General features: G+C 34.6%; 1 protein-coding gene across 1 annotated transcript; it reads right to left on the reverse strand.

Annotated features, from left to right (window-relative positions):
- Positions 1-3,056: 3,056 nt before the first annotated feature.
- On the reverse strand, positions 3,057-5,350 carry LOC149550893 (phospholipase A(1) DAD1, chloroplastic-like). The gene has a single exon (XM_089789592.1). The coding sequence runs from the start codon at positions 5,023-5,025 to the stop codon at positions 3,547-3,549; it is 1,479 nt and encodes a 492-aa protein (XP_089645718.1). The 5' UTR covers positions 5,026-5,350; the 3' UTR covers positions 3,057-3,546.
- Positions 5,351-24,760: the final 19,410 nt, after the last annotated feature.

Below are 24,760 nucleotides of genomic sequence, written 5' to 3' on the forward strand. Positions count from 1 at the left end.
TATGAGTCAACTCTTCATTATGAATATAGTCTATATGAGCAACTCATCTTATTTAGTAGTAAGTTCAATGATAACACATTTGCACATCCTCTTGCATTAGAATGGATCATGCTTGCCTTTGTGGATCATTGCCCACAGAAGGTCGTATTCACATTCTTGCATAAAAACATTTAGATTTCTCCTCAAGATTAGATCATATTGATTTTATCAACTTCACTTCTGACTGGCCAAACATCGTGCTAGACACTATCTACTCATGCTACTCAAAATTGGTTCACCCACAAGTTAAAATTATATAATTTTGACTAGAATGTTTACATTACAATTTATATGATCACAAAATTGTTAATATTCTATATATTATAATTTTCATAACACGTACATATTCTTACAATGTACTCTTATGTATAATAGTATGTGTACATTCATTAATAAGGAATTGTGAGTATATCTACATCCTCTACTTTGTAACATATAGTAACTAAATAACAGATACATGTCTTAACATCCATAGAAATCTAAAATAGGAGTCTACCAAATCAATACTAGTAGAACCCATATTCTTTAAAATCAAAGATGCATTTCAAATGAGGATAATTTTCTTCATGAAAGGGTGTATGATTTTATTCTAATTACACATAATCTTCTCTTAGTATCTATTTGCTAGGTCATGGAGTCTTTGGTGCATCAAACATACACAATCTAATCGCATCACCCTAAATCACAAGTGGTAAGAAAATTAGTAATCATGCATAATTATGCATCTCAAGTTAGGTAGTGCCATATGACTTTCGTACCCTAAATCGTTCATACACAAGCTGTTACACCTTATATTTATGGCGAAGTATGTCCCATGATTTTAACTAAGAGAACACTACTAGATTGAATCACCCAGTGAGTCTCTTGTTAAGATTACTTTGCCCTATGATCAAGGTGTAAATCCTACTTTCACTACATCCACTTCCACTTCTCGGACTAGATTGTAGGTTAAATGCTTTTGTTTCCTATAGATAATTGTGCTTGCTATCCAATCCACAAAATCTAAACATTATTTCTATTTATTATTTAGTTAACCCTTTCATCGTGATTTCACTACTATTATTTTATCACTTATGTGCCATGATTTGTTAAGTTCTAAGTGCCTCGGGTGTTTATTAAAGATAAGACTTAAGTTAGTAGTAGAAACAAGGAATTTTTTTAAGAAGATTAATCCACTATCAGTAAAAAATACTTTCTAAATTGCATTCTCAACTAGCAATCTAACATGATTTGCACCAATCATTAATAACTACTTTAGTCTATAGACACATTCCATCATTATTATCTTTTATATCTCTTATGCTATAACATAAATAATTAGATTTGGTTTAGAACTTAAGTAATTTTATACTTAATCCACCCATAACTTCAATCTACTTCCCAAAGACTCTTTCCATGATCATGCTTATCTAAGGTGAACATACTTGTATAATTTGCACGTATAGAAGATTATAATAATATACCAATAATGATCTTAACCTGATTTCTCATTAGTTATTACAACAATTTAATATAGAACCTTAAACTTGTCATCTCTATTAACCCACCAATCTGCCCAAAACCTCGAACTCAACAAATCCAATTGAAACATTCAAATGAGTCTTTATCTACTCCATCTTAATCGTGAGAATTCATATTTTAGTGTCAACTCTTCATTTATTTATTGAAGAGTAATTGCTAGTTTCAATACCATTGAGTTGACTTTTGCGTAATGCGGTAGGCTGTCCTTTACACGTACTAAATTTTTCCCCCAGTTTCACTCTTGCTCATTATTAACTAGCGGTTTGGTCAGACTTCAACCACAAATTAGCATTCCAGGCGGTCAAGCCCGTTAAATGCTTTCAGACTTTCAAATGGGAAACCAGATAATATTTATATTACAAAATTTGGATATTCAAGTTTAATTAGAGATGAAGCTACAGGACCGGTCATTGATTATAAATTTAAAATTTAACGGGTTTGAATTTTATTAAATACGTAGTCAACTCCGCGCATTCCACGAGGCAGTTGGATAAAGTCAAACATAAGGAAGAATAAGACGCCTAAATTTGACGGTCGATCTTGCCTGTCATGCAGATTTTCCTATGACTGATAATCTATTCAAAAAAGTTCCGTTGTCCGGTCTTCGATTTTTAGTAAAAGGAATGTCAGCCTAAAACTAATGTTTCTGAATCGCGTAACTAAACATCTTGGTATATGATATTAAACTTTTTATTTAAGGTAAATTTACGCTTTAAGCTGATATGTAAAAGAGGTAAAGAGAGAAAACAAGGCCCTTGATGTTGCAAGCTGAGAAACCGATGGCGGATTTGGAAATAACTGTAAACACAACCAAAATCACAAGGCACTCAATTATATATATATATATATATATTAATATTATATTGTGGATCGTTATCAGAATGTTTAGTGATAAAGCCGAACTTTAAATGGCTCTGTATTTATCCACTTTTGAGGCCTGTCCAATTTCTATGTACCACACTCATATCCAGTATGCATATTATATTCACAGTACTTGGAATGTTATATAGCCGAAATACATTCTAATCCGTTCTTCTTATTTTGATAGCAATACTTTCAAATAATAGTCTATCCAGTATCAGAATGCTCAGCACTAAAAATAACAACGGGAATAAAAACTACACTATTAATACAACAAACAAAATTCAAACTTTAATCAATTTTATTTTTCAAAAACCACAAAAAACTAATGAATAATCACCATAATAAAGCCACCCTCTAGGTGATTCTGTATTTTTTTCCACTTTTTAGTTTGGAGAGGAGAAATGGGATTGAAATCTGAGATTTGTTTTAGAAGGCTGTTCATGTTGCAGATACAAACCAACATTAAAAGGGGAATCAATTAAACGTATTAATTTTGTACAATCTACAATGTTTCTTTCTAGTATTTTTAGGTTTAATTGTATTTATATGTATATATAGATATTTCAATTTATATGTTTATATAGATATTTCAAATCATATACTATAATCCATTATCAGAAGGAAGCAATATCTAAAATAAAAACGAAACTATTAATACAATACAGAAAATTTCGATTTTAAATCAACTGTTTATACAGAAAATTGTCTGGTGAATATATGTACAATCACCATAATAAAGCCACTCTTTAGTGACTCTATCGATCCACTATTTTTTTTTACTTGGGAGTGGAGCGATGGGATTGAATTTGAGGCTTGTTCAATCTCTGTGTACCGCATTCATATGCAGAATGTCTATACATATATATACAATAAGAACAAATATATGGCATGGTCATCACTTTTAGTAGGTACAAGGTCACGAGGTCCAGTTTGTGGATTTTGCCATCACACAAAAAGTACGTGCTGGTGGTGGAGAGGGCTCATTAGAGGTATAGTCGAGGGCTCGTCAGAGGTATAGTCGCTACGCCAACACAACCTCTCCTCCAATCCATATGATACGAATGGAGTATCACATGGCCGATAAAGTAATCGACAAACAAACTACGCCATTGAAATTGGACATCACTGCCAGCTGATTTCCTTCCTCAAGTTAGGCTTTTGGAGCACGTTAGACTTCTGGTTCGTCAAGAGCCTCAGGAGGTCTCTCTTAGCCGTAGATCTGAAGGGAGTAGAAGAGCTGAGGAAGCCATCAACGAGGTGAAGATAAGCTTCAAGATCATGACAACAGGCCATATCCGCGTCGGGTTTCAAATACGGAGAATGCTTGTTGTTCACGCGAAGCTCCGTCCCAACATGACAGTAAGCCCACGGCAACTTCTCCACAAACCGCGCAATCCTACATGACTGTTTCGACGACCCCTTCATACAACTCTCGTTCAAAACGACACCAGGCACCTTGGTGATAACATCATGCGTGTTCACAATCCTCAAAACTTTAGCCCCCACTTCCTCTAACCGCCGCCCAAACGCGCGGTTCCCGACGCGGGGACCGCCGAACGAGAAGACCGTCACCGGGATACGGTCACGATCGTCCTGGCGGTTATTAAGCTCCTCGCCAATGTGGTATGCGGTTAGCAGAGACAGCGCCGCGCCTAAGCTGTGACCCGTCACGGTTATGCTGATATCCTGCCCCTCGTAGAGCTTAACCAGCCGGCGGACTTCGTCAAGCACCTGGTCGCATGCGCTCTTCCCGCACGGTCCCCTGCTGGCGAAAAGGCTCCAGAAGCCGCTCTCCACCTTGGCCGTCACTTCAGCATTGTTCTTCTTACCACCGCTTAACGGCGTTAGCACGTCCTTGAGATTCTCCGCCCATTCCAGCGGCGTTACCGTTCCCCGGAAACCTATGACGATATCTCTCCGGCCAATCCGAGCAAGCTCTTTCTCGTCCGTGCACACCGCCACGAACCCCATGAACGCCGTCTGTTTGGAGAACCAGTCGCCGGAAAATCTTTCCGTCAGCCATTTCGGCACGCGGATAGACGACGTCGTGTGTATGCACTCGGTCAAATGGTAGCCCGCTTCGCCGAGCCCCACGTCGTCTAAAAGCCGCTCCTTGGGATGTTTACAGCCGGCGTAGTTTTCCGACGAAGGGTCGAACTCGAAAGCGCTGTATGCCGCCTGGACGAACTCGCCGTATTTGACAATCTCTCGCCGGAGATTCTCGTCGAGAGGATCCAGCAAGCCTTCCCAGTTGCCGGAGCCCTGGTACTCCCGCCATTTAGCCCCCAGGCTAGCCTTGGGAGAACCGACCGCGTAAGTCTGGTGCATAATCTTCTCCACAGGATTATTATTATTCTGAGGCCCGCACAATTTGGCCAGATTGTCAAGCGTTTTCTGAACCCCATTATCCGCCTTGCAGTGTACTTTGAGCGCTTTGAGACCACAATGCCGAGAAAAACTATTGATACGACTAAAACTGCCAGTTTTAGCGTCGGCATTGATGGGGCGAGAGAACCTGGAGAGTGTTGCGTGGGGCGCGCTGAGATTCGAACCCCTGACCGAGCAGATCGGGGCTCTAATCTGCCTTACTAGAGGCTGCATACATAAAAACAATACCTCCCCTCCCAAAGCCTTCGTCTTTCTGGTCCGTGAAGAACTAGTGAGCAACGGAAATAACAAAGACTGTTTGGTGCCTTTTATAACTGGGCCTCGGCGCTAGATTTGACTGTTTGATTATATACAATTCAAGAGAAGACGAAGAAAAGATTGAATTTTTATTATTGATCCCTCTACAGCTTTTTCTCTCCTTCAAGTTTGTACAAACATCTGTGTGTGAATGAGCCGCCAACCCCGAAACGACAAGCATTATGATGATCACAAACTATTCTTCGCATTGCCACGTCGCCCACACCGTCGAAAAGTTGGTTGCTCTGCTCTTTCATGGAAGCAGGGCAGGGTGAATGTGGTGTCCAACACCAGAAAACTTGTCAAACCGATTTTCTGTTGAGATGGGCTCTTGTCGGTCATCGGTAGTCGGTGACGTCCGCTTCATAACGTAACCATTGATTTCACTGACCCGTCTGAAACCCAGACGAATCGTCATCCAAAAAAAATAGAAAAAGTAATTTCTTTGAGGGATTTCATTGCTGTTCTCCACTTATGTTCTTGCTTTTATGCCAAGGTTTAAGGGAGATTAGAAACTTTTGGGGATAAAAATTCAAACTTTTACGGAGCTTCCCTCAGGCTTGGGCAACACTTCAGCAACCCCCATAAATAAAAATTTGACTTTTAGATGTCGTGAAATTCCCCGTGTCAACGTCAGCGCTTTTCTTGCGTGAAAAGTTTCGCCTCCCAACTTGCCGGTTTGTACAACTGAAGAAACCGAAGGATTTGCAACTCGTACTTCGACAGGTATGGTTTTGTGTAGTTTGGCAAAGTGTCAAAATAGAAAAGATCTTTCTGGGCTTTCCTTTCTGAGATTTCAAGTAAAGAATCTGTTAACCGGATTCTGGACCATCGTCATATTCCTTGTTCAATGCGTTGATCCGACCCGCAAGAGATCGATTTTGAATAGCGGAGTCTTGTAAATTGGTAGAGCTTTTATCTTTGTCACATCGGTACCAGTTAAAGGTATTTTGTTTTTCGATTATCATTATGTTCTATAATCTACCTAATTATATCTAACTTTAAAGATATTTTGTTTTTCAATTAGATTGTGTAAACTTTCTTTCTATCATTATGCTCTATAATCTATCTAATTATATCTAACTTTATTCAATGGTAGATCTAAAATATTTATCTAACTTTAAAGATATTTTGTTTTTCGATTAGATTGTGTAAACGTTCTTTCTATCATTATGCTCTATAATCTATCTAATTATATCTAACTTTATTGAATGGTAGATCTAAAATATTGATTTAGAGACTCTAACACAAGAGAATCTTAAAAAACAAAAAATGATTCAAATTTGATTGTAGACGACTATTTGTATGTCATAATATTTTTCTAGTGCCTTAGATTGTGTATTTACATGCGAGACTTGGGTCATTAGTAGGAAAATGGAGAATATTGAAGAAGGTTAATGATATAGCATAAAAAGACTACAAAATTGTATTATCAAGTAGCAATTTCATCAATTTTGTACAATTTAGGTACAACATTTCAAACTGCACTTCATGATCCATGATCTATTTACCTATATTGTATAATGGACCACAAAATGTGATTCAAAACATTGATTTGAAGAAATCTCACATAAATTCATCTAAGAAATAAAATGTGATCTAAAATTGATTGTTCTTTATCATATAAGATACTTGTGTGTCAAAAGATTTGAAACCCTGAGTGCCTAGGGTTGTGTTTCAAAGACAAGACTTGGGCCATTAAGAAACTAGGAGAAACCTAAGAAGTTTAATGAACCAACATATAGAAAAGATTTGTTAAATTGTATTATCAAGTAGCCATTTCACTTACTTTGTACGATTTTGAATCTAGAAAATATAACTTAACCTTTCAAATCCCATTCATCATCATTTTTCATATTCAACGTATTGGTCTAGCCTGCAAGAGATCGATTTTGACTAGTACAATTCTTCATAAATTTGTCGAGCATCTTTATCTCATCGATTCCAATATAGGATATCATTCGATTTTGACAATTCAAAATAATTATGGATTAGCCTGTATAATAAGAACATTTTGAATTGAGCATGAGCTCATAGCACAACAGTTGTTGTGAGCCCTTGTAATAGGGAGGTTCAATGTTCAAACCACAGGAAGTGTAATCAAGTGAGACAATCTATGTTGGGATGGGAGTTAGAAGGAAATCATTGTTCAACATAATTCTTGGTTCGAATCTCATAGGATTTGCACTCAGTGTATGCTTGGGATGGGAGTCAAAACGAGTCATCGAAGAGGAAGACAATGGTGTTCATGTTGTTCCAGCTCCAAAACCTCGTTGGGCTTGGAGTGCCTGCAGACCTTGTGCCAGACCCATGTTGGATGTGTGTCTCTTGTGCCCCTTGAGCTCAATGTCCCTTGGGGCAGGAGTCAGAAGGATTTGTCTTTCAGCATTAAAGTCACAATTTTCAGAAGGAATCATTGACGGAGGAGTGGACTGTGCCATGTGGATGAAGAGGAAGATAATGGTGTTCACATTGGTCCAGCTTTCAGACCCTTGTTGGGATTGGAGTGCTCGCGAACCTTCTGTCAGACCCATGTTGGGGGTGTGTCTTTTGCACCCCTCAGGCTCGATGTCCCTACTGGACTTCCATGCTCATGAGTTTGAGGTCTTAGTTACAAGGGGATGAGGTCCCCTATATTTGTGACCTCGCTGATCCAAAGCTCTAGTCAAAAGCAACTATTATCGACCAAATTAAAAATAAGAAGATTTTGAATCAAAGTTTAGGATTTCTGTTATGTGATGGATTGCAAAATGTGATTGCAAATGTTGATTTAGAAAACTCTTATTGTATAATCTAATCCAGAAAAATGATTAATGTTATTGTTCCATAGAAATTTTAAAGATTTGGTACCCATTGACTACTTATGTGCCATAATACTTGAAGTTCTAAACACCTAGGGTTATGGATTTAATGAAAAGGCCATTTGTAAAAGCACTCAAAAAAAACCTAAGAAGGTTGATGAACTGACATATATAACATCACCTTCACTATCATTCATAGTTTGTAGAGACTCGTGTGCATAATAAAATTAATGACATTATCAACTTTCAACAATTCACAATATTGATCTATATTATTTTGAGATTATATGATATAAAAAGAATTTTTTGAATCAACATTTACAATCATCACACTCTATGACTCTTGATCTCTCTAATATGATTATGAAATATGAAAAAACACATTGATTTAAAAAAACTCATACACAAATTAATCTAAACAAATTTATCTATTACAATTGAAATTTTTTCTGTAGTTCATGATCTATCTATCATTTTTATAATAGATTGCAAATATGATTCTGAACACTAATACTACAAACTTTCACAAAATCTACTCCAAAAACAACTTAGAACAACATCACTACCAATCCATTTCATGTTTCACCCTGTCAGAGCAACATCACTACCAATCCATTTCATGTTTCACCCTGTCTAATTAAATTTCACGTAATATGGTGTTACAATTATGACAATTTAGAAAATCCTCAACCCAACAATGTGAAACGTCAGCAAAGGTTCAAGTCATCTTTTAGGAATATTTTCCTCCACGCATGAACGGTACAACCATTTTGACTAGAGGGAAATATCCAGGAAAGGCAAATGATCATATTAAAAATTCAAACTCATTAAACCAACCGAAAAGTTTTCTAATGATGACCAATCTAACTATTAGAATAAAGGATGTTGATTCCCAATGCTACTACGGTTGCAAATATAAAAAGGCATTCTTTGGAAGAAATTGATGTTTGAATAATTTAAGAGATAATAGGGTCTACCATACACGGATTCGTTTCATTATAATATATTTCATTCCTCCATTAGAATACTTGGTGAAAGAGGCATAAGGGGCCCAATAAACCTTTCCTTCACTTCAATTTTTTAATTATACTCCCAAAAGTGTTAAATGCCAAAAAGTCTTTGATAAAAAAGGCAGTAGTTAGTTGACTTTGGTGTTTGTCAATTCACGTGTGCTCACGTGGCTCTCCTATAAATTGACTTTCCCACTTCTCCACCTAATTTTTAAACCAGACTTGAAACACAACTGTAACTACACTTGACTACAAGATCATTTCGTGGAACTCTCTTTTCCCACCATTTTATGGCCATAGTTAAACCTACTTTTAGTTAAGACTACTTTTAGTTAAGACTACCATGATTAGAAAAATGAAGAGGATTTCATATATAGCTATGGCCATGTCCTTTCACTTTCCCATTGGTTTCTCACACCAAAGAGATCAATCCATGACCTTTGACAAGTATTTCAAGAGTTAAGTATAAGAAGAAATAAAGAATGGTTTTAGTTTAGAAGATTTGTAATTCAAAATACGAAAGTATGATTTATTGTTAAGTATATATTTTGTTGGTTTATTATATACTTATTGTTGACATTTTGTCGTATTTAAGTTATCTTTTTTATCGAATAATTTGATTGTAGTTCAACTAATGTTAGAGATATGATTGGTCCAAGTTTATTGAGGTTTCCTCTCTTTAGAATATGTTAAATGGAAAGTATTGACTTTTGGATTGAGATGTGTTGTATTATATTATTATTTTAGGTTTAGATTTATTATGCTCAAGGACGAGTTCTCTAGATTTCATTGGTTAATCTACCAACTCATGAGCCAAACCACTTCAAAACGACTTTCCATGATTTAGCGCTTATTCATAGCCTGATGTAAGAGAATCTTGAGAGTCAAGCGATATTGCATCATTTGAAAAGTATCCCTTTTCTTCGAGATCTATTTTGGAACTAGTAAATGTATTAAAGTAGTTGCTATATTTTCATTTGAAGTGAGCACTCTTGGCATATGATTTTAGTTGTGTCATCAAGATCTTGAGTAATCTAAAACATTAACACAAATATGTTTACTTATTGTATTCAATCTGTTTTGTTTATTGACTAATTTGGTTTTAGCTCGACTCATGCTATAAATAAGTTTTGTTAAAATGTCTTTGGATTTCTCTCTTTAGAATAAGTTAAATCTAAGGTATTGACTTTTGGTTTGGGATGTGTTGTGGTATAGTATTATTTTAGGTTTAGATTTATTATACTCACGGTTGATTTCACTAGAATTTAATTGGTATTCTACTAAATCATGTGCTAAATCACCTCAACTTGAACTTCTAGGATATTGTATTAATAGATAGCTTGATGTAAGAGTTCCCTAAGAGTTGAGTCCTTATGCATTATCTGAAAATAATTTATCTTTTCCTTGTGATGTATTTTGGCTAATCTATGCATTGAACTAGTTATTATGTTTTGGTTTGAAGTGTGCAAATTAATACATTTTGTTGTGTGATTATAGTTGTTCATCTATGAGAGGCTGAGTAATCTACAACATTAGCATGAAATATATATTCGTATATGTATCATAGATGAATGGTCCAATGTAGATTATATTATGTAGCCTTGAACGAATATTTATTGACATTAAGAGAAAATACAAAAAAAATCAGATAATTGCATTAAACTTCAATGTTTTTCACCATGTTCCAACAATCTTACAATCATAATATGATAAAAAAAATCTTGAGATAAACAATCTTAAAATCCCATTGGTTTCTTACAAGAAAGAGATCAATCCATGACCTTTGACAAGTATTTCAAGAGTTAAGTACAAGAAGAAATAAAAGATGCTTTCTAGTTTAGAAGATTTGTAATTCAAAATACAAAAATATGATTTATTGTTAAATATATATTTTGTTGGTTTATTATAATTTATTGTTGGCATCTTGTCATATTCAAGTATTTCAAGAGCTAAGTACAAGAAGAAATAAAAGATGCTTTCTAGTTTAGAAGATTTTTAATTCAAAACACAAAAATATGATTTATTGTTAAATATATATTTTGTTGGTTTATTATAATTTATTGTAGACATTTTGTCGTATTCAACCATTTTTTTATCGAATAATTTGGTTGTAGTTCAACTAATGTTAGAGATATGGTTGGTCCAATTTTTTCGAGGTTTTATCTCTTTAGAATATGTTAAATGGAAGGTATTGACTTTTGGATTGAGATGTGTTGTATTATATTATTATTTTAGGTTTAGATTTATTACACCCAAGGACGAGTTCTCTAGATTTAATTGGTTAATCTACCAGCTCATGAGCCAAACCACTTCAAAATGACTTTTCATGATTTAGCACTTATTCATAGCTTGATGTAAGAGAATCTTGAGAGTCGAGCGATATTGCATCATTTGAAAAATATCCCTTTTCTTGAAGATCTATTTTGGAATTAGTAAATGTATTAAAGTAGTTGCTATATTTTCATTTGAAGTGAGCAGTCGTGGCATATGATTTTAGTTGTGTCATTGGGCTCTTGAGTAATCTAAAACATTAACACAAATGTAACGCCCCGCCAAGGGATCCAAAAGAATTAACCTAAAGTTTCACTAAGTTTGCTAAAAATTTTTTTTTTTTTTTTTTTTAAAGTAAGAAAGTATGACATACACATCAAACACATAGTAGCGGAAGCAATAACATGTAATCATCGACAAACATACATTGCAAGTTACATTTCTTAAAGATCCCAAGACGTTGAGTCACGTTTAAATTTAATTAATTCTAAGTCTAACAACTATCACATACATATAAAAGAATAATCAGAAACTCCAATGTCCATAATATACATTTGTTCCGAATGCTCCTTGGCAAATTAATTCGGAATGCTCATTCATCCACTGTACATGTCACAGGGTATGAAAGGCTTAAAAGAATATACATATGTAAAGATCAAGATACAACATCCTCAAATCCATGATACAAAGTACAGTAAAAATATATGAAACTATTCACCATACATGATACATCCATACATCCATAATGATAAAACATCTATCATAAAATCTAACCATCCATCATACTAATCCAAGAACATAGTGTAGGTAAATGCCAATCACGAAATCTCCAACCACGGTGACCACGGAACGGATCTCAATGGTAAGAGTAAAAGCACTACCACCCGACCGCGTGGAACCTAAATGGTCCACTCCCACCGCGCTGAGGAGATAGTCTCAAGTCCCAAATAGGATAACAAAACCTATAATCATAAATACTCTCTAAGTCCAGGAAATCCTATAAGTATGCTAACTCAAGGGTTCCTAAAAAGATCGACATCTAAATCCCAGAGGTACCACAAGACACGTAGGAAACCTAATATGCAAGCGGGAAAGTGTCATCGCAAAAGTCATGTAGAAGTTACCCGAGCAATCCCTTAGGAATCTCGGGTCCCTACTGATCCTGCGGCCACTAGTATCCTCTCGTACTGACGAGGCATACTATGGAATGCAAGGTCGTAACCAAGCGTCCTCTCTACCCCATCCTAGTCTGTACTAGCACTCATGGCATGGGAGAGAACATACAATTATCTTGTTAGGTTCATTTTCTCTCATTTAGTGTAAATGTTTTCACTTATTAAAAATGACTTACAATGGGTTTCTCAAGGCAGCCTCTTAGGGCTCCGACCCCCATTGCAAGCCACTTCCCGACTCTACACATAGATAACCTACCCTAGCTTATGAACTCGTAAATCAAAGAATCATAATAAAACCATCTCAGTCCTATACGAGCAACTGAAAAACATCATAAAAAGATAATCCACAAATTATATCAGTTCTTCATGAGCAACAGATAACATCAAATAGTAATCATGTAATCACGACAGTTCTCTATCAGCAACTGAAGGCATCAATGATAAGTCACAAAATCCAATGGTTCTCTAATGAGCAACCAGAAAGCAATACAAGTATAACTGATCGAGACTCAGAAATGGTTATCCCATATAACTGATCGAGACTCAAAAATGGTTAAGTTAGGTATCTCAAATATATACACCTCAGCTTCACACAAGGAAACTGGAAAGCAACAACAAACAGTAACACAATCATGTCATAGAGCACTTCATCACATTACCATGGTCAGGTTAAGAAAGATCGAGGCCAAATCATCATGACATCACATTCACAACCCCGAGCCTCTGGTAACAACCTAAACTGGTCAACGCTAAACCAACCCCATAACACTCAAAGCATGGACAATATATAGAAAAACATCATAGTCACACAATTGGTTTTGATTTGAAAACATACAGTTGAGTTAAACAATAAGGTTTCAGTTATCAGTGTTTATTTTCAAGTAAAAAGTCTTATAGATCAATTTGATTGATAAAAATACTATTGAGTTAATGTGAGGTTTCCATTTCCAGTTGAACGTATGTTTTAAACAGATAGAACCCATAGTTCACCTTTACCAATTATCCCGTTCTTATATCCAAATGAAACACCTAATTACCCCTAATTGTTCTTAAGTCAGAGTCCTAAAACAATCTGAGGGTAATATTTAAATTAATAAGAATACTTGTTGATCTTTGATTATAATAATCTTTACATTTATTGAAAACAGTATTCTAATATCAAACTTGCTTAAACAAGTTTTCGATTTTAATTAATCTTTATTTAAATCAAACTTTAAATAAAATTAATTAGTGATACATACATAAAAAAAAAACTTCATATTATATTTATTAATAATTTATTTATTTATAAAATTATTAATAAATAATAATAAAATTCTAATATAATTTAAAATTTAATAAATTTCAAATTAAAATATAATAATATTAATTAAAACATTAAAAAAAAAAAACAATTTAAAAAAAGTAAGTCGAAATTTATTTTGTTTTTTTTATTAAAAAAAAAAATGGCGTGTTTAAAGGCCCGCCGGCTTGCCATTCCCTACGGCCGTAGGCAGCAGTACCACCTGCCGCGGCAGCGTGGCTGTGGGGCGTGGGAAGTGGTGGCCCCGCCCCACTTCAAACTATTTAAAATAATTTTTATATATTATTTTTTTTTGTATATATATTTTTTTTTAACAATTTTTTTTTAAAACAAATTAAGTTTTATTTTAATTAGTTTTAGTTTAATTATATTAAAACAATTCCCTCCAAAGGGAATATATATATATATATATATATATATATATATATATATATATATATATTTATATTTATTTAAAAACTTTCAATTTTACACTCAAACCCTTACCTAATCAAATCTCAATTTCTAAATCAGGAAAACAAGGGCTCTAATAATTCATCCAGTCTTCATGGATACAGAAATTATTGACGAACAATTAATAAATTCATAATATTGAACAGTTAAAACTTTCATCACAGAGAATTCAGATCTACAAACCCCAGACACGAAGAAGACAGGAAGGGATAATTGCATATTTAATGGATAGCCAAAACACAAGACCTTACCTGATCCTGATGCTATTATGCAATCTCCAGGAACTGTATGCGAATTCGCTCCTATCAATAACCTTCCCCTCGAAGACTTTCTTCGTATAAGATTTCTGACATTTGCTTCCAAAAATTGTCTCCCAAAAATTCCTGTCCAAATTCGTCTCTCTCAAAAATGAACCCCCAAAGTTTTGATAAGCAATTTCTCCTCAATTCGGGGCACTAATTGTGCGTTTACCTGAGAAGACTCTTTGCACAACTTAGTTAACTCCAATTTAACTTTTATTATCTTTTCTTATTCTTTTGCATTCAACTTTCATGCACATTAAGTTGAATTATTAAATAACTTTATTTAAAATTTCACTTGACTTCAATTCTTAATTAATTTATTACTTTAAATCTTATGTGCACTTTTAAGAAATTAAAATAACATTATTAATTTTTATAATTTAATCTTTTAATTTAATTCTTATATTTAACTCATGTTTAGATCATGCGATCTAGAATTCTTAATAAATTAATATCTTTCAACTTTTTAATTTATTTTAGAACTTAATTGATAACATATTTAATTAATTTAAATAACAATAATATTTAGCATTTATTTAAAAATGAACTCCAAATATATTATTATTAAATTAAATAAATATTATCCTGTTCTAAATATATCTTGAACTTTAATTTCCAACTTTAATTCTTTTATTTAATTAATTAATTAATTAATTAAATATAAAGATATCATAATAATTCCTTATTAAATTAAATCATTAATTAGTCTTTTTATTTAGACTTAATTTATAGAAAATACACCAAGGACTCATAAAGCAGCATACGAAAACCCAACATAGAAAAATACATACCAAATCAAACAAAAGGGTTATAATCACAAAATTACATCATTTGATGCATTCGGAGGGTACTTAACTCAGATAGTTGTCCTAATTATCAATTAGGACAATTGGCTAAAGGGTTTAGGATTTGGACTTAAGAGTTTATCTCCCCTCTCTTACCATTGAGACAGTGCGATAGGGTACGCTCATCCTGACAATTCAGGGAAGTTGATACCCGGTACCTGCAACCTGCATAAAATCCACGCATGTACAAACACAATATTCTAAGCTAAACAGGCAATGGCAGGAAGTGGTGCATCGTGTAGATCTCGACTAGCAGGTGACTACGACTCCCTTCCTTAACCATATCAGAAACACCATACATAAATAAAACAACACGCACACCATACACATGCAGTATGGGGTAAGTATCCATAAGAGGCACATGAAATAATAAGCCATCTAACTAATCATCATCGATAACTAAAACCATTGAATAATCATCATACATGCACGAAATATAGAGTACCAAGAAATCTCATCATATAATAAACTGAGTGTAAACATCCTCTGATAATCTCTAAAATAATAATACTACTCATCAAACATAAATTGGCCTAAAAGAGTTTGGCAATCATATCATAAATGTAGCTCGAAAAAATGTAAACTAGGGGCAGGCACTACAACAAATTTGTTTACTTATTGTATTAAATCTTTCTTGTTTATTGACTAATTTGGTTTTAGCTCAACTCGTTCTATAAATAAGTTTTGTTAATTGTCTTGGGATTTCTCTCTTTAGAATAAGTTAAATCTAAGGTATTGACTTTTTTTTTTTTTCCTCACTAGAACTTAATTGGAATTCTACTAAATCATGTGAGAAATCACCTCAAGTTGAACACAAATTTGTTTACTTATTGTATTCAATCTATTTTGTTTATTGACTAATTTGGTTTTAGCTCAATTCATGCTATAAATAAGTTTTGTTAAAATGTCTTGGGATTTCTCTCTTTAGAATAAGTTAAATCTAAGGTATTGACTTTGAGTTTGGGATGTGTTGTGGTATAGTATTATTTTAGGTTTAGATTTATTATACTCATGGTCGATTTCACTATAATTTAATTGGTATTCTACTAAATCATGTGCCAAATCACCTCAACTTGAACTTCTAGGATATCATATTAATAGATAGCTTGATGTAAGAGTTCCTTGAGAGTTGAGTCCTTATGCATTATCTAAAAATAAATTATCTTTTCCTTGTTATGTATTTTGGCTAATCTATGCATTGAACTAGTTATTATGTTTTGGTTTGAAGTGTACAAATTAATACATTTTGTTGTATGATTATAGTTGTTCATCTATGAGAGGTTGAGTAATTTACAACATTAGCATGAAATGTATTCATACATGTATCATAGATGAATGGTCTAATGTAGATTATATTACCATGCAACCTTGTACATATATTTGCTGACATTAAGAGAAAATACAAAAAAAATTCAGATAATTGCATTAAACTTCAATATTTTTCACCATGTTCCAACAATCTTACAATCATAATATGATAAACAAAATCTTGGGATAAACAATCTTACAATCCCATTGGTTTCTTACAAGAAAGAGATCAATCCATGACCTTTGACAAGTATTTCAAGAATTAAGTATAAGAAGAAATAAAAATGGTTTTAGTTTAGAAAATTTGTAATTAAAAAAATACAAAAATATGATTTATTGTTAAATACATATTTTGTTAGTTAATTATATATTTATTGTTGACATTTTTTCGTATTCAACTCTTTTTTTTTTATTGAATAATTTGGTTTTAGTTCAACTAATGTTGAGATATGATTGGTCCAAAATCTCTGGGGTTTCATCTCTTTAGAATACGTTAAATTGAAGGCATTGACTTTTGGATTGAGATGTGTTGTAGTATATTATTATTTTAAGTTTGGATTTATTACCCCAAAGGATGAGTTCTTTAGAATTCATTGGTTAATCTACCAACTCATGATCCAAATCACTTCAAGATGACTTTCCATGATTTAGCACTTATTCATAGCTTGATGTAAGGGAATCTTGAGAGTCGAGCAATATTGCATTATTTGAAAATTATCCTTTTTCTTCGGGGTCGATTTTGGTTAGTAAATACATATTAGACTAGTTGCACTATATTTTCATTTAAAGTGAGAAACTTTGGCGTATGATTTTAGTTGTGCATCATTGGGATCTTGAGTAATCTAAAACATTACCACAATATTTCTTACTTATTGTATTCAATCTATTTTTGTATTGACTTATTTGGTTTTAGCTCAACTCATGTTATAAATATGATTAGTTAAAATGTCTTGGGATTTCTCTCTTTATAATAAGTTAAATGTAAAGTATTTACTTTTGGTTTGGGATGTGTTGTGGTATAGTATAATTTTAGGTTTAGATTTATCATCCTCATGATCAATTTCACTAGAATTTAACTAGTACTCTACCAAATCATGTGCCAAGTCACCTCAAGTTGAACTTCTAGGATATTATATTAATAGATAGCTTGATATAAGAGTTCCTCAAGAGTTGAGTCCTATGCACTGTCTAAAAATAATTTCTCTTTGCCTTGTGATATATTTTGGCTATTCTAAGCAATGGACTAATTATTATGTTTTGGTTTGAAGTGTGCAAATTTATACATTTTGGTGTGTAATTATACTTTCTTTGATTAATTAAAAATAGGTTTTAAAGGACCCAAAACCTTTTACAGAGTAGCATGATTTAATAAAAACTAAGAAATCTAGAAGAAATGTACATCAACACTAAGAGTAGAACAAGCTAAAACAAGTAGCTAAAACCAACTAGTAGGAAAAGACAACAAAAAGAAAGCAAAATGATATCACAAAAATAACTACAGGGTCTTTAGTAAATCCACTACCTGGTCTGCAAGGATGTTTATTTTTTATGCAAGGGCCTTTAGATCATCCATTTCTTTGGCTTCAACATCCTCTATCCTTTTCGAGTTGGCCTTGGTGCACTTGCTAGGTCATTGGTTATCTTTCACTTCCTTGGAGCCTTGACCTTTCCCTTGTTCAAATTTGTTTAGGAGAGTGTTAATATTGTCTGCAAATTTCTTCAGAATAGAACAATTCTGATTGGCTAGTTTCTTAACCATCTTCTCCATATTAACCACTCTATTATCCAGACCATCCATATTTTTTTGGAAATCCATAATCAGATGATCTGGAGCTTTGTTTTTGGTTTCCAGAGGTGGAACAAGTTTTATCAAATTCTTAACCTCTTTAGCATTACTAATCACCTCAAAGAGTTTATCAATATGTTGTCCCAGAGTTCTCTCCCCTCTAGTTATTTTGCTGAGATGGTCAAATTCTCTTACAATGTCTTGCATATGTTGTTGCAAGCTAGAAATGTCCTTCTTCATAAGCCCCAGATTACCAAAGATCCCTTTCAAAAACCCTTGGTCATAATTTCCCTTGTTATGAGTAAGGTCTTCCTCATCCCTGCTAACATTGTCTCTTGCAAAATCAGTCTCCTCCAGCCCCTTTGCATCCACCTTCCCTTGTCAAAGAACATTTTTTCCCTTTTTGCTCCATCCTCTAAATCAAAGTTTCATCACCAGAAGGTATGCTTGAAACCTTGTCCAAATTATTTCCCTTTTTTTTAGAGCACTCACCAATAATACCACTTTTCTCATTCCCCTCATCCAGGTCCTCTTTAGAATCCATCTCCAATTCAAAATCAATCTTCTTAATCTTCCTTTTCTTCCTAGATAAGCTACTAGGCTCAAGCTTCTCCCTCTTCTAAATTTTGATCTCCACAATCTTATCCTCTGTATCCTCATCAAAGCCCTCATCCTGTTCACTCCCCTCCATCTCACATTCCATAGTTTTCTTACTGAAATGGGGTCTATCAAGTATTTTTTATTTAAGGAGGTTCATCACAAGCACCATTAAATCCTCGTGATAGGCATGGTCACCCTCAGGATCATTTTGAAAAGCTAAAATTATATTACCCAATGATTACTTGAGGTAGAATGGAAGATTAAGCCTAACCCTATGCCTAAAATGGTTTACCAACATAAAATGGTACCCAAATATCTTAGTAAAGTGGCCATCCAAAGTTAGGTACTCAATAATAAGTAACATGACAAACCTCTAGGGGTGAGAAATAGAACCAGGAATGAAATAAGAGTTACCAATTTTAACCATTCTATTTCATTCATTTACCATTTCCACAAATTCCTCCACTACCCAATTTGAAAGCTTCCTATCTTTGTAAAAGTTGATACCCTCTGTGTCAAGACCCATAGCTTCTACAATGATGTCCTTAATAACCTCCATTCTCTAATTACCCACTAGAATGCTCCCATCCCTCTAGGCTTTGATGAATTAGCGTGTGATAGAAGGGTTGTTGCCTTTAAGCTTCTCCATAAAACCCATAAATTTTGCCTATTCTAGAATATCCCAAATCTCCCTCTTTTTCCAGTCCTTATAGCTAGTTGGTTTGACCCTCTTTCTCCTTCCTCCCATCTTCTTAAGTCTAGTGAAAATTCTCATAATCTCAGGGTACACATTCAGAAAGAAAAACCCAGTGTCGATATCAAAGCAGTGGAAATTGATAAATAAACATGCTCCCAATCTATGTGGCAGTGAATAAAAAGTCCATACCAATCTAATCATAATCTGTGACTTCCCAAATTTGCCCAAATAATAATCAATACTCATAGCCTTATTCATCATTAATAATTTTTTTTGCCTACTTCTCACCTTATCATACTCAACCAAGGATAATCCCTCGAAAGGGATATTATCATCTTGATTCCAAATTAGCTTCTCATCACTTTTGCAGGCCATGTTCGTAGCCCAATCAACAATATGGTTAGTTTCTCTATAGTTATGAGTGACGACGCAAGATTGAAAAGAATTAATTCAACAAATGGCCTTACGAATAATATTATGAATTGTCCAAGAAGGGTTGTTAACTTTAATGAGACAATTAATAATATTAAGGGAGTCTCCCTCTACCCAAATATTGTCCAAATTCATACTCTTAGCATAGCTAAGACCATAGAGAGAATCACTTGCTTCCACTACATGATTTCTTTGTTCCCTAATAGGGATGACCATCACACCTAAACTGTCCCCATTCATGTTTCTAATTATGACACCACAACTTGTTGTTCCCTGGGTTTCCTTTTTAGGCCCCATCAAAATTAATCTTATACCAGCCTTGAGGAGGGCAATCCCATCTAGCCAGATTCCTCAGGTTATTCCCATTTTGAGAAACACTTAACCCTTCCAAATTCCATTTTTGAATCACTTTTTCTTCCCAATCAGTTTGAGGTTGATACCCTTTTCGAATAGTCCTAATATTCTCAATCACCAGATACTTGATCTTATAGAGCAACTAGATAGAATTAGTCTTCTTACCCCTAAACACCCTATCATTTCTCTCCTTCCACACTCCCTAGCAAAGAAAAGGGAGGATGAAATCCCAAAGCATCATAACCAACAAATTACAAGTGGGAGACTTCCATCCTTTAAAGAGTTCTTGAATAATAAGGGGGGAGACCCAAACCAAATCCGGTGAGCCACATATCCTTTTCTATAACCTTCTAGTATAAGAATAGTGAATAGTCAAATGATTAACTGACTCTTCTGCTTCCTTGCAATGATAGAATCTATTAACATAATTCATACCTTTCTTCATCAAATTATCAGTGGTTAGAATTTTATCTTGCAAAAGAGTCCAAAAAAAATATTAACTTTAGGGGCCATTCCTTTATACCAAACTTTAGCCCATCAAGGTGCCTGGTAATCCTCAAAAGCATTAGTGAATAAAGAAGAGATAGAGAACATCCCATTAGAATTATATTTCCAAATTAAAGGCTTTGACATGATTTTCCTGTAGCATTCAATGTTTCACTAATAGCCCCCACGAGCTTTGAGTTAGGACCCTCAAAAAATTGACCTCAAAACACACTTAAAGCACCTTGGCGACTCTTCAATATGGGGTGGCCGCAAATGTTGGAGTCTCTCTATGACTAGAACAAGGGTGTTACTAGGGTTCACCCTCCCATTGAGCTAATGGGGCTAACAATTTGATGCCAAGATTAGTGGTCTCAAAGTTACGCAGTGATGCACCTATGAACTGAGGCACACTACGAGTTTTGGCATTGAGCGAGATCGTTGTGCTGAATCCAAATAGAATTTGATCTCTCAAAAATGAGATGGGTTATTCTATTCCTCGACATGACCTTCCTATAGAATTTGATGCTTAACCAATAGCCCCCACGAGCTTTGAGTTACGACCCTCAGAAGATTGACCTCAAAATGCACTTAAAGCACCTTGGAGACTCTTCGGTATGGGGTGGCCATGAATGATGGAGGTTCTCCATATCTGGAACAAGGGTTTAATTGGGGTTTACCCACCCATATGGAGCTAATGGCACTAACAATTTGATGCCAAGATTAGCAGTTTCAAAGTTATGTAGTGATGCAGCTATGAACAGAGGCACATTGTGAATTTTGGCATCGAGCGAAATCATTGTGCCAAATCCAAATGGAATGTGATCTCTCATAAATGAGATAGATTATTGTAGGCCTAAACATGACCTTCTTGTATTATTTGACATTTCATCAATAGCCCCCATGAGCTCTAAGTTACGACCCTTTAGAAGATCAACCTTGAAATGCACTTATAGCACCTTGGAGACTCTTTGGTATGGGATGGCTGCGAATGATGGAGGTTCTCTGTGGATAGAGAAAGGGTATCACTAGAGTTCACCTAATCATCTAGAGCTAATGAAACTGATGATTTGGTGCTAAGATCAATAGTTTCAAAGTTACATAATGATGCACCTATGAACTGAGGCACACTGTGAGTTTTGGCATCCAACAAGATCGTTGTCAAATCCAAATGGATAGTGATCTCTTTGAAATGAGATACGTTATTGTAGGCATTGGCATGACCTTCTTGTAGTATTTGACATTTCACCAATAGCCCCCACGAGCTCTGAGTTACGACCCTTAGAAGATCAACCTCGAAACGCACTTAGAGAACCTTGGAGACTCTTTGGTACAAGGTGGCCACGAATGATGGATGCTCTCTACAGTTGGAACAAGGGTGACACTAGGGTTTAACCATCCATATATAGCTAATGGTGCTAATTATTTGATGCCAAGATCACTAGTTTCAAAGTTACGCAGTGATGCACCTATGAAATAAGGCACACTGCAAGTTTTAGCATCGAGAAAGATCATTGTGTTGAATCCAAATGGAATGTGATCTCTCAGAAATGAGATAGGTTACTATAGGCCTCAACATGACCTTCTTGTTGTATTCAATGTTTCACTGATAGCTCCCATGAGCTCTGAGTTATGACCCTCAGAATATTGACCTCAAAACACACTTAGAGCACCTTGGAGACTCTTCAGTACAGGGTGGCCACAAATGATGGAGGCTCTCTGTAGTTAGAAAAAGGGTGTTACTAGGGTTCACCCATCCATTTGGAGCTAATGGTGGTGATGATTCGATGCCAAGATCAAGAGTTTCAAAGTTATGTGGTGATGCACCTATGAACTGAGGCACACTGCAAGTTTTGTCATTGAGTGAGATCATTGTGTTGAATCCAAACGGAATGTGATCTCTTAAAAATGAGATAGGTTATTCTATGCCTTAGCATGACATTCCTATAGCATTCAACATTTCACTAATAGCCCCCATGAGCTTTGAGTTACGACCCTCAAAAGATCGACCTCAAAATGCACTTAGAGCACCTTGGAGACTCTTCGATACAGGGTGGCAACGAATGATGGATGCTCTTCATGGTAAAAAAAAGGGTGTTACTAGGGTTTACCCATAGATCTAAAGTTAATGTCACTGATGATTCAATGCCAAGATCATCAGTTTCAAAGTTATACAGTGATGCACCTATGAACTAAGGCACACTACGAGTTTTGACATTGAGGCAGAGCATTGTGCTAAATCCAAATGGAATAAGATCTCTTGAAAATGAGATTGGTTATTTTAGGCCTCAACATAAACTTCCTATAGAATTTGATGTTTCATTGATAGCCCCCATGAGCTCTTAGTTATGACCCATGGAAGATTGACCTCAAAATGCACTTAGAGCACCTTAGAGATTCTTTTGTACAGGGTGGCTATGAATGATGGAGGCTCTCTGTGGGTAGAACAAGGGTGTCACTAGGGTTATTATTAAGTAATTTTTTATTTTTTTTACTTCCCTCTAGTTTTTGGCATTGAGCACAATGCAAGTTTGGTGTTAGTATGTATTAAAATCATCATTTTTAAGGTCCCTCCACATAAATTACATTAAGTAAAAACATCTTTGTTTCTTACATTAAATCAACAAGTTTACATTTACAATATCTCAAATGTTTCATCATTATTACATCAATAAACAACTATCAAGAATTGTAGTGTCAAAAATAGAATAGATTTTTCTTCATTCTACTCCTTGTTTAGTTTTTTTATCTTCATGCATGACCACTCTTCATGTTGTATCTACATTCCAATATCATAAAAAATATTATTAAATAATTGTATTAAACAAGATAATCATCATTTCACCAAATCATTATGGACAAAAGAACATAAGAAGTGAATATACCTAGTCGAGTGTCTCTGTAGGGTCCTTTCTCTATTTTAGGGTCTCCAATAGGGCTTCATGATCAGCATTAGTAATAGTAAAAATTTCTTTTACTTTTGGTCTTCCTTGATGCTTCAAAAAATTTACATTTGTTTTTATAATAAGATGTCAATATATGAGATTTGTTTTTTGCTTTTGATAGTCTTCAAATGCAGGAATTCCATTCCTTCTAAGCACATATGTCTGTTGTTATTTTCCAACAACAACAACTGGACTAGTAGGATATGTGAATCCATCATAATCTATGATTGGTTATGCAAGCTTTTGTTTACCTCTTACACAGTGTGCTAACCAATAATCTAATTTATCATCATTCCCCTATGGTGCAACTAATGCAAAGACATGTCTTGGTTGAAGAAGATCTGATAAATGTTATGCTCAAGTGAATTTTCCATGTCATCATTTATGATAGAGGGTATGATGGACAATAGATTAAGATAATATGGATCCCATGTATCCACCTACTCGCTTGACTCACATTGATCTGAATCACACTGAAAACAAATAGGATAAAAGCAAGCTAGTTGTCATTGCCAAATGGTCCATGTACTAGAGTCAGAGCTTTGAAATGAATGCATTTTTTATGAGTCTCTAATAGTAGCACAATTCAATCTATCATTTGTGGACCCCTCCTCAACCAGCCAAAAATACCTACATACGACTGAATCAAGAGTCCCTGCATGTGATAATGCTAAACTACACCAATCAACAATGTTATGAGCATCAAGAAGCTCTGCTCCTAAAATCTTCAATTGCTCCTTAAGTAGAACTCTCTTCACACATGCCTTTGCTCCATCATGTTCCCCTTTCCCATGGCCGGACTAAGGAAAACTCCAAATATGAGGCACCCCTCTCTCTACATGCATCCTACACAACCAATAAGACATGCAAGCATTCATGAATTGAC

Source organism: Cupressus sempervirens, chromosome 6 (genome assembly GCF_028749045.1).
Source record: "Cupressus sempervirens isolate cs-2001-9-10 chromosome 6, ASM2874904v1, whole genome shotgun sequence".
Taxonomy (NCBI): domain Eukaryota; kingdom Viridiplantae; phylum Streptophyta; class Pinopsida; order Cupressales; family Cupressaceae; genus Cupressus; species Cupressus sempervirens.